Source organism: Salpingoeca rosetta (assembly GCF_000188695.1).
Source record: "Salpingoeca rosetta unplaced genomic scaffold supercont1.35, whole genome shotgun sequence".
Taxonomy (NCBI): domain Eukaryota; class Choanoflagellata; order Craspedida; family Salpingoecidae; genus Salpingoeca; species Salpingoeca rosetta.
This window is the reverse complement of record NW_004754899.1, coordinates 326661-341988: the sequence shown is the minus strand read 5'-3', so window position 1 is coordinate 341988 and position 15328 is coordinate 326661. Positions and strand designations below refer to the sequence as shown.

The window sequence follows — 15328 nt, the reverse complement described above, 5'->3', positions numbered from 1 at the left end:
TGACGAGCGACTGCACCGTGTTTTCTCCAGTGACCAAGGAACGCCGGGTGTCCACAATGTCCGAGCCAGAGAGCGCCGCGTGCATGAGCGCATCGGCCCACGCCAGGCCCTTGCGCTCCAGCGAGATGGTGAGATGTGACGAGCCCTCCTCGCCCGACAGCGCAAAGTGGATGATGCCCTTGGGCATGTACATGGTGTCGCCGGCACGCAGCGTGAACTCGGTGCAGCGCATGCCACGCAGGTCTCTGTCCTCGTAGCGCGTGCACCCTTCTTGCTTCTGGCGCCGGATCTCCTGCAGCTGGCCCAGCTGCGCAGGGTTGAAGTGCTTGATGGTCTCTGCCTCACTTGGGCGTGCGCGTGTGCCATGGTGGCTTGGGAAGGAAGACGACGCAGAAGCAGAAGCAGAAGCAGAAGCACCGTGGTCGCCAGTGCCGGTGTTGGTGTTGTCGTCGTCCTCTGCGTTGGTGCCACTGCCGTCGTTGTTGGTGTCGGTGTCGGAGACGTATGCGTCTGGGATGCAGGTTGTCCAGCGCTTTGAGCCGTGGAGCTGGATGACAAGGACGTCGTAGGGGTCTGTGTGCGGCATGAGGGCGCGCGACTCGTTCTGCGTGGCGTGGTACAGGTGGACGGTGGACTCTGTGCCAAACACGTCGCGCACGCCGTCCTGCAGCTGCTTGACGTGGTCCTGGGCGGGGGAGTCCACGAGGTCCTCGTAGCGGATGAGCAAACCAGCACCGGCAGCCAGCTCGTCCTCCATCTGCTTGCATGACGACACCTGCCGCGTCTCGCCTTGCTCCTTGATCTGTTGTGGGGACGGGGAGGGAGAGGATAAAGAGCGGTGATGAGATGGTGAGGTGAAATGTGGCCGGCAAGCAAATGTAGTGGTACGACATGGCTTAGGTTGTTGAATCGCGAAGATATTACACACACACACACACACACACACACACACACACACACACACACACACACACACACACACACACACACACACACACAAAGCAAACAGACATACACACGCGTGCAAACACAAGCAAATACACAGACACCTGGAAAGGAGCAGTGTGCTTGGATTTGGGTTTGCGCTGCTCTTCGTCCAGAGAAAAGTGGTGCTGACAAAGTGCATGGGGATCAGCAAGTGGAGCAACGACATCCCGCATGGTCGGTGACAGCAGCTGAGGGGCGTTGCCGTGCGGCTGCGAGTCCACGAAGGTGTCATGCTGATAGATGCTGTCAAAGAAGGTGGCAGTGTCTGTGGAAGGGAAAAAGTCGTGGAAGGCAAGCGAGGGTTGCTTGTCCTCTTGCTGCTGCTCGTTGCTGAGTCGTGTCGCGGCCATCGCTGTCGGCAGCGTCACAGTCCACACGAGACAAGCAAGCAACATGAAACGGCACGCTTGCCAAGGCCATGCCTGCAGGCAACAAGCGTGCAACGTATCACCACCCATCTTTCACGCAATCGATGGGCTTGTGAGAGGAGGGGAGAAGGTTGAGAACAAACAACAACAGCAACTACAGCGACACACACGTTCCAAGGTAAGCCAGGAAGTCAAGCCGATGTGTCTTTGTATTGGCGAATAACAGCTGTTGCTTGCTCTGAGCACAGTCAGCGACACGAGAGTCGACAGAGGGAGGAGACAAGCGCTCGTTCTTGGTGCAGAAGGGGGGTGTGGTGGTGGGGAGTGCTTATGTTTGTGTTTGTGTGCAGAACGCGACGCGATGTCGCAGCGCAAACAAACAAAATCGAAGAAGCAACAAAAAAACGGCACAGCAACGACACTGTCAAACAGCAATGATGACTCATCACACGGCAACTGACGTCAGCGCAGCGTGTTTGGACTGCGAAGCGTTTCGAGACACACACACATGTACAATGTGGCAAGCAGGTGTAGAGGTGTGTAACGTCTTCAGAGACGAGCGCAGAGCTCTTCAAAGGAGGGGCGAACACGCGGTAGCCTGTCCATGCACTGGCGAGCGAGCTCATGGAACACCAAGGGCGGACCTGCGTCGCAACATGATGTGAACAGAGGGTGTGTGTGTGTGTGAGGAGACGCTAACATGGTAGAAAAGGCCCTCGGACAACTGCGGAGGGTGTGTGGTTGTTGTGTGTTGATGAGTGTGTGTTTGCATGCACATTCTATGTACATTGGCGCATGTGCGTGAAAGTGCATGAGTGTGCTTTGGGGACAGGCACGCAGATCAACAGTCCCGCGAAACCAACGAGTCGAAGCAGCGTCGCCAGTGCCGCCGCGAGAAGCAAACTCGAGACGTTTCCCGTCCTGCAAGAGCTTGCTGAGTGTGGCAAGCATGGGACCACGGAAGTCGCTTCCTTTCTCCTGCTCAATCAAGTCAGGCACACGCTGCGTTGCCACCTCCCACATCAGCACCCCAAAGCTGAACACGTCTGCCTTGGCGTTGTACTTGTCGCCCAACAGCACCTCCGGCGCCATGTACAGCGGCGTCCCCACACCAGCCGTCATCGTCATGCTCGGGTTCATCGTCGCCGTGCCCGCCGCCTGCGAGTACGTCAGGTCATCAGCATGTGCTGCTGCTTCTGCTGTCATGGCCGTGGTTGCTGTTGTTGCTGTCGTGGATGAGGAGGAAGCGGAAGAGCCGCCAGCGAGGCACTGGCGAATGGATCCAAAGTCCGTGATCTTGGCTCTCAGCCGCGCCGACACCAGCACATTCCCGCTCTTCAGATCCCTGCACTCAGTGCATGTGTGTGTATGTGTGTGTTGTGTGTTGTGTATTGTGTGTTGTGTGTTGTGTGTGTGTGTGTGTGTGTGTGTGTGTGTGGATGGGTGAGGTGAAGAGCAAACGCAGCCGACGCCACACCAACACCACCTCGTCCCAACGCAATGCCCGACACAACACACACACACACACACACACACACACACACACACACACACACACACACACACACACACACACACACACACACACACACACACACACAATCACACACGTGTACACACGTACACGCCACCCCAAACACCCTCACCCCCCTTTTACACACACCTGTGCACTTGGTCGAGGCTGTGGATAAATGCCATGCCGCTCGCAACGTCACGCAGCAGCCGCAGCTTCAGTGCCCACACCCGGTCACCACCACCCTCCTTGCTTGTGTCTCCCACCACAAGCACATCGTCCTCACCATCGCCCTCAGTACTCCGCGCCTCCACCTCCATCAGCACCTGCTCCATGTCCTTGCCCAACAGGTCCTTCAGTGATCCCATCGCCACAAACTCCAGCACCAGGAACGGGCTGCCGTTGGGGTCTGTCCCCGCGCCAAAGAACCGCACCACGTGCGGATGACGTGTCCGCTGCAGGAACTCCACCTCCTTCTCAAACTCCAACACCGTGCTCTCGTCAAACATCATCACCCCTTGCTGCAGCACCTTCACTGCTACTGTGACTGTGTCCCACTCTGCCTTGAACACAACGCCAAACGCGCCCGCAGCAACACGCTTGATCATCCTCAGCTCATCGTACTCAATCTCCCACGCCTTCTTCAGCGCCATCACCTCCTCGTCTCGTTCCACTAGCAGCTGCTCCTGCAGGCCGATGCGCTTGGTCAGGCCACGGTAGCGGCGTGACAGCCACGCCATGAGCAGGCCAATGCCAAGGCCGCCAATCACGGAGGCAGCGGCAATGCCGGCAATATCTGGCTCGTCGAACACACACCGCCCACCTGACGTCATCTTGAAACCGCGTGCGCACGTGCAACGGAACGCATACACGATCACAGGGGATGTGGCCCCGCCCTGGTGCAAGCTTTCGCTGCTCAGCTCCAAGTTGCATTGGATGGCCGCGTTTGTGAGCTGAAACAGGGGCGGGTTGGGTCGAAACGGGACCACAAAGCCGTTGACGTCGAGGTGCGCGTCGTCTGACAGCGCCGTCACAACGCCGATGCTGCTCTCCGTCTCGCGTGCGTTGTCGATCCACGCATTGTCCGACACATCGAGCACGCTGAGCGTTGCTAGACACCTTGCAAGTGTGGACAGCCCATGCACCGTGTTGAACAGGTCCTCCGAGATGCGTTTGGCAAAGAGCATCGTCCGACCCCAACGCCTGCACAGAGCAGAGGAGGGGCGCAACCGCGTGCCGGTGATGTCAAGAATGTCGATTGTCGGCGCTGTCATCTGTGTCAGCTGATGGCACCCGGACACGTTGAGGTGGGACAGGCTGCTGTGGATGGAAAGCGATTGCAGGCGGCGATTGTTCTGCAGGAAGACGGACTTGAACTTCCGGCCTCTGCACAGGTCCAGGGAGCGGTAGCCCGTGTTGATGAGGCCCAGCTCCTCCACGTTGCTTGCAAGCAATGTGCAGATTGTGGACAACGGCAGCACACTCTCGTCGAGCCCGGGCCAGCCCATTTGAAGGACCTCCAGCTGCAAAGGAGTACTGCTGCGTGTCAGGGCGTCCACAATGGGAAGCATGGGCGTGATGTCTACGTTGCCCAGCCGCAGCGTCTCCACACGGATGGTGGACAGGTCGGGCTGGAAGGCGTCCAGGTCAAGGTGGGCCACGGAGCCAACGTCCGGTGCGGCGACGAGCTCAAGCACGCGCAGGCTGACGTGGGCCAGTACTTCAGCCATGGGGATGTTTCGGATGCGATGGTTGCGGAGGCTGAGGGTGTTGATGCGGGGAATCACGTCGAGGTTGGGCAGGCGGGTGATGCGGTTGTCATTGAGCGTGATGCCAACGAGCTGGGGCAGGGGCACGTCGAAGTGGATGGACGTGAGCAAGTTGCGCTCAAGCGCCAGCGCACGCAGGTCCGTGACAGCGTCGAACACGCCGTCCAGGGATGTGAAGAAGTTGGCGCCCAGGAGGAGGAAGCGCAGCGCCGTGTTGCCGCGGAAGATGTCGCGTGGCAGAGATGTGAGGAGGTTTGACTGGCAACTGAGCACATTGAGATGCCTGGCGTCGACAAACAAGTCGCGGTGAAGGCTGGTCAGCTTGTTCTTGTCCAAGGAAACAGACTTGAGGAAGGTGAGGTTGCGGAAGGTGTGCGGGTGGAGAGACGTGATGCGGTTGTGGCTGAGCAGGATGCGGGTCATCCGGCTCAGGCCGTGGAACACGTCTGCGGGCAGCGCTGTCAATGTGTTGGAGGAGAGCTCCAGTGCCGTGAGGCGCTGCATGAAGGTGAAGGGGTGTGGCGGTAGGCGTGCCACCAGCGTGTCCCTCAACTCGAAGTTGCGCATGCTGGTGAGGTTGTTGAAGGCGCCGGGTTGGATGGTGCGGATCGGGTTGTCGCTGAGAACAAAGTGGTGCACGCGGTGGAGGCGGGTGAACATGTCGCTGTCGACGTGGGTCAGGTCGTTGCCTCGCAGCGTCAGGAAGGTGAGCTGCGTCAGCGGGTGGAATGTGCCGGCTGGCACGTGCGAGATGAGGTTGGAGTCGAGGAAGAGGCGGTCGAGGGCGGTGAGCCGCCGAAAGATGTTGGGTGGCAGCTCCTGCAGCCTGTTTACGCCCAGATCCAGACTGAACAGGGCAGTCATGAGGTCAAAGGCGTCTGGGTCCAGTGTGGCAAGGTCATTGCTGCGAAGGTGCAGGCGCTGCAGCTGGGACGCGAAGCGAAATCCCTTTGTGCTGATGCGCGACACGGAGGCTGAGTTGAAGACATCGATGCGCACCAGGCTGGGCAGTGCGTTGAAGTTGCGGAAGTCGAGGGTGTCAAGCTCCAAACCCCGCAGCTCAAGCCGGGTCAGGTTGGCCCAGTTGCCATTGGTCAGGACCCAGGTCAAGACGCTGTTGCTGATATTGTTGCGCAGGACAAGGTGCCTTACAGGGACGGAGATGGCGAGGAGGGTGGCGGCGTTGGTGCTCTCGTCCAGTGCGATGGGGTCGTCGGGTTGGTCGGGGTTTTTCTCCACAACAATGTGCAACACCCCCCTGTCGTCCGCTCCGGCGCACGTGCCGTTCACGACGGCTTGGATCGGGCACTCCCCTGTGAGCATGGCTGAGGGTGGCTCTGCGTTCCTGCGTTGCCTGCATGCACGTTGGGAACGCGGGCGCGTGGTGGGTGCAGGCTTCACGGACTCCTGTTCATCCTGTGCAGGCGTGCCGTTTGCCACCCGGTGGAGGGGCATGCTGAGGGCGGAAAGGCTTGGGCCATCACGGCCATCAAGGCTTCTGTCACAGCCAAGCGTCCGCATCATTTCTTGAATGGGAGCAATGTCGACGTGCGGCTGCGGTGTGGGGTTGTTTGTCGTGCCGCCATCTGCGGCTGTGCCACCACCACCACCACCAGCAGCAGCAGCAGCAGCAGCACCAAAACGAGGGCTTCCAGGCCAGGTGGTGTGCTGGTCTTTGGCCTGTGCTCGACTCGCTGGAGGCGAGTGCTTGTGCCAGGCGTCGTCGATGATCACAGCGCCGGAATCGTGCAGGGTGTGGATGATGTGCGCCAAGCTCAGGTCGACCCGTGAGCACAGGTCAACCTGTGCTGCCGCTGTTGTTCTGACTGCTGTTACCGGAGCTGGAGAGGTCAAAACGGCAAGCAGCAAGAAGCAGATGCCCACAAGGCACGGGTGTGGACGCCGGAGCACCACCGGCAACACACGCATGTGTTCTCTCTCCTGCTCTCCTCTAGCCTCCGCACCGACAACTCTGCACATCCACACACAGTCATGCACACCACCATCAGCACGACGACGCACAGCATCGTCTGCGTCTGCCACAGAACAACAATTCATGGCCTTGGTGCTCGTCACACCAAATCCAGAGCGGTAATTGCACACATTAATCAGCGGCGCAACAACCACACAAGAAACAGCGACGATGGCTGTTGGTGGTGGAGCGGGGACAAGGTCGTCTGCGCGATGCCTGTGGTTTGTAGGGATGCGGGTGCTGGTGTTTGCGCTGGTGGTGTACCTGCTGGCGGTGTTGTCGACACACATGGCGCTGCACAACACGCAAAGCATCACGGGCTACTCGCACATGAAGAGGCCCGCGGACCAGCTGGAGCGCCTGGACGAGGCAGTGCACTTTTCAGACAGGGACCTGCACCGCGTTGCCCGCACGAAGGATCCCCCGTCGCCGCCGTCACCACCGCCACCATCTGAACCGTCTGAGCCAGGAGAGGGCGGTGATCATCGCAACAAGGACACGAGTGCACCGCATGATCATGGCACGCGTTCGCAGCATCAGCAGCATCAGCAGCAGCAGCAGCGCATGCAGCGGAGTGACACGAATGAAAGGAATGGTGGCAACGCACAACAAGCTGTGCACGATCATGACCAACAACAGGAGCAACAAGAACAGCAGCAACAACAAGAGCAGCAGCAACAAGAACAGCAAGGCAAGGAGCAACAAGAACAGCAACAACAGCAGGAGCAGCAACAACCATGGCAGCAACAGCAAGACAAGGAGTCGCAAGAGCAGCGTGCACAAGACGAGCAAACAGGCGCATCGACAGCGAATGAGGTGCTGTTGCCCTTTGCATCCATCCACGCAAGATCATTGGTGGTGCAAGGCAACGGCGTTGCGCTTGGGCTGCAGGTTGTTCCCGTGAACACGGACATGGGCAGGGCCAAGTTCCGCAGGAGCCAAGAGCACGGCGGCGGAGAAGACCAGCACGCGCAGCAGCAGCAGCAGCAGCAGCAGCAGCAGCAGCAGCAGCAGCAGCAGCGAGGAGGAAACGACATCGTACGGGATGAGGCGCATGAGGGTATGAACAAAGACGAACCGCAGCAGCAGCAGCAGCAGCAGCAGCAGCAGCAGCAGCAGCAGCCGCAGCCTGCGTCGTTGCAGCTCAGCTTTGTCGACAACACGCTCACAGGGCAGAGGATTGAGTCCAAAGGGCTGCTGTTTCAGGTCGGGCTCGGTGACACGACGTGCTCCAGCCTCGATTGCTGCGCCCTGCAGCGGCTGACGCTCACGCCAATGAGCAACACGCACAGGCCCAATGAAGACACGGGTGGCGCGGCGGCACCCGATGCACGTGAGCGTGAGTCAAGAGAAGATGGTGCGGGCGATCACCACTTGCAGCAGCACCAGGCGCAACCACGACAATCCCAGGGCGAGCATGCTGCGCTGACATATTCGGACGACGCAGTGTGGGTGTCTTCAGCATCAGCGGTGCTGCTGTGTCGTGTGGACGATGCGACGGTGTTTCGCGTGCACTGGCACTCTGATATCCACGACCAGCCAGAGCACGTGGCACGCTGGTCGCTGCAGCTTGAACCCATCACGCGCGCCCTCACACCAAGGTGGGTTGCTGTTGCTGCTGCTGCTGCTGCTGCTGCTGCTGTTGCTGCTGTTGCGTTGTTGGTGGGCATTATTGTGCGCGTGTGTTTGTTTGTTTGTGTGTGTGTGTATGTGTGTGTGTGTGTGTGTGTGTGTGTGTGTGTGTGTGTGTGTGTGAGCTTTGACCTTGGTGCAAACTCATCTCCACGTGTACGATGTTATGCAATGCAGTTATCTGATTACGCTGGCGATCCGGTCTGGCTCTGTTGTCGGCCAAGGTGAGCACGTGTGCATCGCAATTCAAGACGGCGGTGCACACGCAATGCGCGTGTGTGTTGTGTGTGCATGCCGTCTGACTCAATTCATTGACACACGCATGTCCACGTCCAAACACACATACGCATATACATACACACCACTGCAGGCACTGTGCGGGGGTCGCCGTTTGTGCATCGCAATGCGCTCATGTTTCTGTCGCTGGAGCACCCGCTCTCCGCAAACGGCCGGTGCGAATGTGTGAAAGAAAAGGAGGATGGAAAGAGGGGAAACTGATGGTGACGCTGACATTGATGATTGCGGGGAGAAGTGATGCTGTTTGTTCTGTGTGCGTGCTTGTACGCCCTGTTGCATTATCCTGTGTGCGTGTGTGCGCTGTTGCAGTGATGACAACGTGGCTCGCATCAACCCCACCCAACCAACCGCCTCACGCTTCACACACACACACACACACACACACACACACACACACACACACACACACACACACACACACACACACACACAACTGCAACTCAGGCTGTCGTCGCAGCCCGACATGGCTGTGTGCGGCGTGCTTGGTCTGCCCCGTATCGCCGTCGGCGCAACGTCGCGCCAGTACACCTCCATTGCGGGCGCCTTCACGTGCGTGATTTGTGTGTGTGTGTGTGTGTGTGTGTGTGTGTGTGTGTGTGTGTGTGTGTGTGTGTGTGTGTGTGTGTGTGTGTGTGTGTGTGTGTGTGTGTGTGTGTGTGTGTGTGTGTGTGTGTGTGTGTGTGTGTGTGTGTGTGTGTGTGTGTGTGGCACTGGGTGATGCGATGGTTCCGTTGAGCAAATTTCTTGGCTGCGGTGCTGTGTTAGACACTTCCCGCTTCTGGCTGTTGCTTGGTTGTTTTGTGCACCACTCACCGACCCACACTGCAACCGTCAACAACACATATATCACTTCATCTGTCACCACCACCACGCCACCACCACGCTGCTGTTGGTGCTGTTGGTGCTGTGGCGTGGTGCAGGTCGTGTGTGCGGCGGGTGGCTGCGATTGGGCGGGAGCTCGTCGCCAAGCGCGGCGTGCAGCTCGACTCGTTCCTCTGGGACGACGGGTGAGGGGCAATGGCGCCCGTGGTGATAGTGGTGATGTGGTGGTGATAGTGGTGATGTGGTGATGTGGTGGCGGTGGTGGTGGCGTAAAGTAGGGCTCAGGAGAAAGCGCCAAAACATTGTAGTGTATGTGAGCTCCCGTGCCGAAGTGCAAACCACTCACAGTGTTCTTCGCACGTTGCTCTGGATACGCTTCGCAGTTGGGATGACACCAAGTCACTGTGGAGCTTCCATGCCGGATTTCCGAACGGCTTCACGCCCGTCTCCGCCGAAGGTTCGCACGCGCGCGCGCGCGCGTGTGTGTGTGTGTGTGTTTGCTGTAGGATTTGGGAACAATTGTTTGCTTCCCCATTCAGCCTTACACCCCACACATCACACATCACGCATCCACACAACCCACACATACGTTACCATGTGACCTTCCACAGCCAAGCGGTTCAACAGCGGCATTGGCGTGTGGATTTCGCCCTGGGGCGGATATGGCGAGGCAAAACAGGAGAGGTGGGTGCTGGTGGTCGTGCTGGTGGCAGTCGTGGTCGTGGTCGTGGTCGTGATGGTGATCATGATGATGAATGTGGTTGTTGTTGTTGTGGTGGTGACTGCGACTGCGGTGGCTATGGTCGACTGGACGTGTGAAGAGCACCAACTGTCTCACACACATGTTCTCTCACACACATGCACACACGCACATAACACACACGCGCACATGCACGCACACACACGTGCGTGTCAACTGCAGGCTGGCGTATGGGCGCAAGCGCGGGTACGAGGCAAACGAGGCTGGGTTTTCGCTGTCGGGCCCAAAGTACTTTGAGCGGTTCACGGCCATTGCGCTGGAGATGGTGACGCGGTTTGGCGTGAACATGTTCAAGTTTGATGGCATCAGCTTTGGCGACGGCAACATCAACGAATTCGCTGCAGAGGTAGGTTGTGCGTGTGTGCATGCGTGTGCCTGTGTGTGTGTGTGTGTGTATTTCTGTTGGCCGAACCTTCCGTGCCACAACAACCACATCAGTCGCACCCACTCTATCATCAAACCCAGTGTCTGCTCCCCCCCCCCTCCACACACACACATACACACACACACATACACACACATACACACACACACCAACTCTTGTCTGTGTGCCGCCAGCTGGAGGGGATGCTGGCGTTCCTGAAGCGGCTGCGCAGCGCGTCCGACTCGGAGCTGTGGATCAACTTGACAACAGGTTAGGCAGTGCACAGTTGGGGGTTTGCACTTGGTTGTTGATGAGTAGCTGATGGAGGCGAGTGCATGTGCAGTGACAAGGCGACATATGCGCATGCACCTGCCGATAATTGGACACGTGCCGCATGGCCCAAACACACGCGCACACACACACACACATTCACACACACACACACACACACACACACACACACGACACACACACACACACACACACACACACACACGCACACACACATATTCACACAAACACACACACACACACACACACGCACATTCACGTTCACACACACACACATACTGCCTTGGGTGTGGTGGTGGTGTTGCCTGCAGGCATGTGGCCGTCGCCATTCTGGCTGCTGTACGGCGATTCCATCTGGCGCGGGTTCGGCGACCTCGGCCTCCACGGTAACGCTGCAGCGATGATGGAGGGATGGGGATGGTGTGATTCCCGACGCTTGTATCACCCCTTGCTCTTCATTGTGTGCTGGCTGTTGGCTTTTGATTGTGGTTGTGTTTGCTATGCTTGGGTTGCTGCTCAACAACCAACTTCGTTTTCACACACGCACATACACACACGCACACACACACACACACACACACATGCATGCATGCATGTATGTGTATGTGCACAGGCGACGGGTCGCTGCGGCAGCAGTGGATCACGTACCGCGATGCCGTCGTCCACAAGATGGTCGTAAGCAAGTCAAACATGTTTCCCCTCAGCGCGCTCATGCTCCACGGCATTGTCACCGGCGCCGTGGGAGAGGCCAGGTGCGCACGTATGCGTGTTTGTGTGTGTGTGTGTGTGTGTGTTTGTCTGTTTGTCTGTTTGTCTGTCTGTCTGTCTGTCTGTCTGTCTGTCTGTGTATGTGTGTGTGCTCTCGCATCTTTGCACTTGCGTGTTGCTTTGTGAACTCCCTGCAGCGCCACGCCCGATTCACTCCGTCTCAGTGATGAGCAGCATCTCATATTCACTCACGCATGCACGCAACTTGGTGCTTGCAGGCATCTGCATCTGAACAAGGTCGCCAACATCATGCACTTCAAGGAGGAAGTGTGGTCCTACTTTGCCATGGGCGTTCAGCTGCAGGAGCTCTACATCAGGTATGGAAGTCATGCCCAAACCCATGCTCGCATGCAGTCCCATGCAATTGATGTCATGCGAGCAGATCGCGATCTTTGGCCTGGATTTTCCGCACATGACCGCAATCACATGCAGCGGTACCCCACCCCCACAATTGATGCTTCCCTCCCTTGCCTCCCTCTCCCAGAGCGGCAAACTGCTCCTTGTCACAACCACAACCTCACAATCATCCTCACCTCACTCCCATTCACCTCATCCCATGCTCTCCACCTTCCTTCCCCTCACACCCACCCCCTTCTCACCTTTGTTGTTCTTTCGTGATCTCAGCCCGGACACAATGCATGCAGCGGCGTGGGACGTGGTGGCGGCTGCGGCCAAGTGGGCGCGGGCGCGGGCGCCGCTGCTGCAGCACTCGCGCTGGGTTGGCGGCGATGCCGTCGAACTGGAGGTAGCCATGATGACGATGATGATTTTGGGGAGTTGATGGTGGTAATGATGGTCTTTGTGGTCGATGGTGATGGTGACTTGTGATGATGGTGACGTATGAAGTGAGTGGTTCACGGTTGCTTGAATTGATGGTTGCACTCTGACGCTTGCTGCCATCGTCCCACCGACACCATTTCGTTACTGATGTGTGCATATGCATGCACGACAATCCCCACCATCACCACTAGGTGTACGGTTATGGCTCGTGGCTCGACGGCGACTTTGTCCTCTTCCTGCGCAACCCGACGAATGTGACGCGACCACTGGAGCTCTCGCTCGCCCGCGCCCTCAATCTCCCGTCCGCCCTCAGCACCGCCGCCTTTCGCGCCACATGCAGGTACGCACGTGCTTGTGTGTGTGTGTGTGTGTGTGTGTGTGTGTGTGTGTGTGTGTGTGTGTGTGTGTGTGTGTGTGTGTGTGTGTGTGTGTGTGTGTGTGTGTGTGTGTGTGTGAAACGTATAGTTTTGTGTGTGGTTTTCACCACGTGAAACACCAGCGGTGCGGACGTTGTCGGGCTCATCGCGTGTGTCATGAGAGTTCTGCTTACCCCACCTGTGCGTCCCGTCCCTCCGCTCGACTGCGAATCGCCGCTGTGCTACCACAGGTTCAGCAACTTCGATGACGCGTGCGATAGGATATGGCAAACAGTTGACCGCGGGGACGCGCAGCCGTGCATTGACGACGACACTGGTGAGGACGCTGGCGTTGCGTTGGGTTGGTGCTTCGAATGCGTTCCAATGACCAACCGCAGTGCAACCAACACACACACACACACACACACACACACACACACACACACACACACACACACACACACACACACACACACACACACACACACACACACACACGCACACACACACACACGCACACACACACACACACACGAATCTATACATACACATAAAACCGCACGCATCTCACATCTCACTCGCCCCACCACCCTTCGTGCTGTGCGTCCGCGACAGACTGTGTCCTGTCCGCTGCGGTGAAGTACCGGACACATCTTCCGGGCCTGGGCGTCATCCTCATCGAAGGATCACAGCAGAAACAACCAAACCTCGCCCCCTAGTCGCACGTTACTCTCTATTCAATGTGTGTGTGTGTGTGTGTGTGTGAGCGTGTGCGTGCGTGCGTGTGTGTGTGGGTGTGTGTGGAGGTGTGGGTGCGCATGCCTCGCTCGCTGTCTCTCTTTCTCTGTCTCTGTCTCTATCTCTGCCTGTGTATACGTGGATACCGTGGTGCACTTGCAAACAGTGTTGCTTGTAACTTATGTGGATGCGTGGTGTTGTTGCCGCCAAGGTGTGGTCATCATCAGTACAAGGTCCACAGGAGACGCACACATGTCATGATCAAATCGTGTAATCGGTGCAAACGCAAGCACGCATTCGTCGGTGTTGGCTGTCACACATGATGCCACCGCAGACACAACGACTCATATCACCACCCTCCCACCATGGGTGATTGGGAACAGCCCAACTCGGTCCATAGCAACACAAACATACATACAGACTCGTGTAGAACTGAACAACTGGTGCTGTGGAGGTGGACACGTGTAACCAGCTGCTGTCCACCCGCCAAATCACACACATGTACATACACACACACACACCATCACGCACACATACACACACACGCACACATACACACACACACACACACACACACAAATATACATACACACGCACGCACTCACACTCACACCACAGAACAACAAACCCCTACCCCTTCTCACAGCACGCGCGTGTGTGCACATCAGCAGTGCCGGTGGATGGCGGAGGCGCCCACCTCCTCATACTCTGCGCGCGAGACAAAGTTGTTGTCGATGAAGCGCGGCAAGCTGGCCACGATGGACCCGCCAATCCACGCCGCGTGGTGTCGGTCTGGCGCCTGCTGCAACGCGCTGATGAAAATGGGCTTTGACGCGGACGTGGTGATGAGGTTGGTCATAAGATCAGCGTAGATGCGCTCGTCCACGCCCGGCAGCTGCGACGCCCCGCCCGTGCCGAGGAAGAAGAGCGGCAGGTTCTGCAGCGGCTGGTAGTCCTTGTCGTGCTGGCACATGTTCACCGTGTCGGCAAGCGTGTCGGACAGCCCGATACCGGGCTTCCCCGCCAGCATGGGCTGGAACAGCGACTCTGCGGCGCGGAGACCGGCATCAGACAGCGGCACGCGCTGGCCGTCCGGGAGGGTGACGAAGCTGGAGTCGTCGTCACTGAACCGCGCCTGGGACGCCTCGCGCGCAAAGTCGAGCGGCACTCTGACGCGGTCCAGTTTGATTGCCTCTGCTTGCTTCAGGGTGATCTCGTGCGTTCGCTCGGCCAGGAGGTCGCGCAGGCATTGTGTCACGTGTGCGCCGCCAACATGCACGGTCTGGAACGTGTGCGGGAACAGGAAGCCGTCATGCACGGCGCCCACGCTGCACTTGTCGTAGCCCATGTCAAACACGTAGGACGAGATGCGGCCCGCAGAGTACACGCTGGCCACGAGGTCGTTGATGGCAAAGTACGACGGCGCCCCAAACTTCTCCATGGCCAGCTCGCACGCACGCTCGCGGTCCTTCTCCGATAACGCTGGCGAGTCCACAAGCAGCACCGGTGGCATGCTTGTACTGTTGCTGCTGCTGCCGCTGCTGCTGCTGATTCCCTCGCCCTCCGCCTCGGCGTCCGCCTCTGTGTTCATAGCTGCTGACGGCTGTGTCGACTGGGGCCCGAGCACGCGCTGGAACGACTTGCCAAGCATGCTTTCGAAGGCGTCCCAGTTGTTGACCATGCCATGCTCGACGGGCTTCACCACCGCCCGCTCAGCACCTTCGCTCTTGCCGTTACGGCTGCTGCTTCGGCTGCTGTTGTTGCTTCTGCTGCTCTTCTGCTCCCAGGACGGCAACACATGCTCTGGCAGCATGGCGCTCGCCCTGCCCGCCCGTGTGTTCAGGCCTCCAACCTCAACCACAACCGCTCCACTCATCTCCGTCTGTGTATGGGCTTGCTTCGTCGAAAATC

The 15328-nt window shown here is 58.3% G+C and overlaps 4 protein-coding genes across 4 annotated transcripts in view; 1 reads left to right on the top strand and 3 right to left on the bottom strand.

Annotated features, from left to right (window-relative positions):
- PTSG_10194 (uncharacterized protein) overlaps positions 1–1337 on the bottom strand; it is a gene marked incomplete at its 5' end in the record, with an annotated part of 14640 nt that extends 13303 nt beyond the window's left edge. The window contains 2 exons of the mRNA XM_004988475.1: positions 5–802; positions 1050–1337. Of these exons, the coding sequence (XP_004988532.1) occupies positions 5–802; positions 1050–1337 (1086 nt within the window). The remainder of the gene's footprint in view (positions 1–4; positions 803–1049) is intronic.
- Positions 1338–1904: 567 nt separating this feature from the next.
- PTSG_10193 (TKL protein kinase) lies at positions 1905–6695 on the bottom strand (the record flags this gene model as incomplete). Its single annotated transcript, XM_004988474.1, has 4 exons — positions 1905–1999; positions 2219–2700; positions 3019–6478; positions 6638–6695. 4 exons carry the CDS (start codon positions 6693–6695, stop codon positions 1905–1907), a joined length of 4095 nt encoding a protein of 1364 aa, XP_004988531.1.
- Positions 6696–6748: 53 nt separating this feature from the next.
- Positions 6749–12408, top strand: PTSG_10192 (uncharacterized protein). The gene is made up of 13 exons (XM_004988473.1): positions 6749–8210; positions 8419–8465; positions 8612–8693; positions 8983–9087; positions 9459–9545; positions 9744–9817; positions 9972–10044; positions 10283–10466; positions 10679–10754; positions 11087–11161; positions 11389–11527; positions 11762–11860; positions 12168–12408. Exons 1-13 carry the CDS (start codon positions 6781–6783, stop codon positions 12322–12324), a joined length of 2628 nt encoding a protein of 875 aa, XP_004988530.1. The 5' UTR covers positions 6749–6780; the 3' UTR covers positions 12325–12408.
- A 1225-nt stretch (positions 12409–13633) lies between these two features.
- PTSG_10191 (uncharacterized protein) lies at positions 13634–15320 on the bottom strand. Its single transcript, XM_004988472.1, has one exon. It carries the CDS (start codon positions 15291–15293, stop codon positions 14082–14084), a length of 1212 nt encoding a protein of 403 aa, XP_004988529.1. The 5' UTR covers positions 15294–15320; the 3' UTR covers positions 13634–14081.
- Between the last annotated feature and the right edge of the window lie 8 nt (positions 15321–15328).

Coding starts and splice junctions, on each gene's coding strand:
- PTSG_10192 (XM_004988473.1), top strand. CDS start 6,781: ATGGCTGTTGGTGGTGGAGCGGGGACAAGGTCGTCTGCGCGATGCCTG. Junction 8,466..8,611: donor TGGCTCTGTTGTCGGCCAAG/GTGAGCACGTGT, acceptor ACACCACTGCAG/GCACTGTGCGGGGGTCGCCG. Junction 10,045..10,282: donor GGCGAGGCAAAACAGGAGAG/GTGGGTGCTGGT, acceptor TGTCAACTGCAG/GCTGGCGTATGGGCGCAAGC.
- PTSG_10191 (XM_004988472.1), bottom strand. CDS start 15,293: ATGAGTGGAGCGGTTGTGGTTGAGGTTGGAGGCCTGAACACACGGGCG.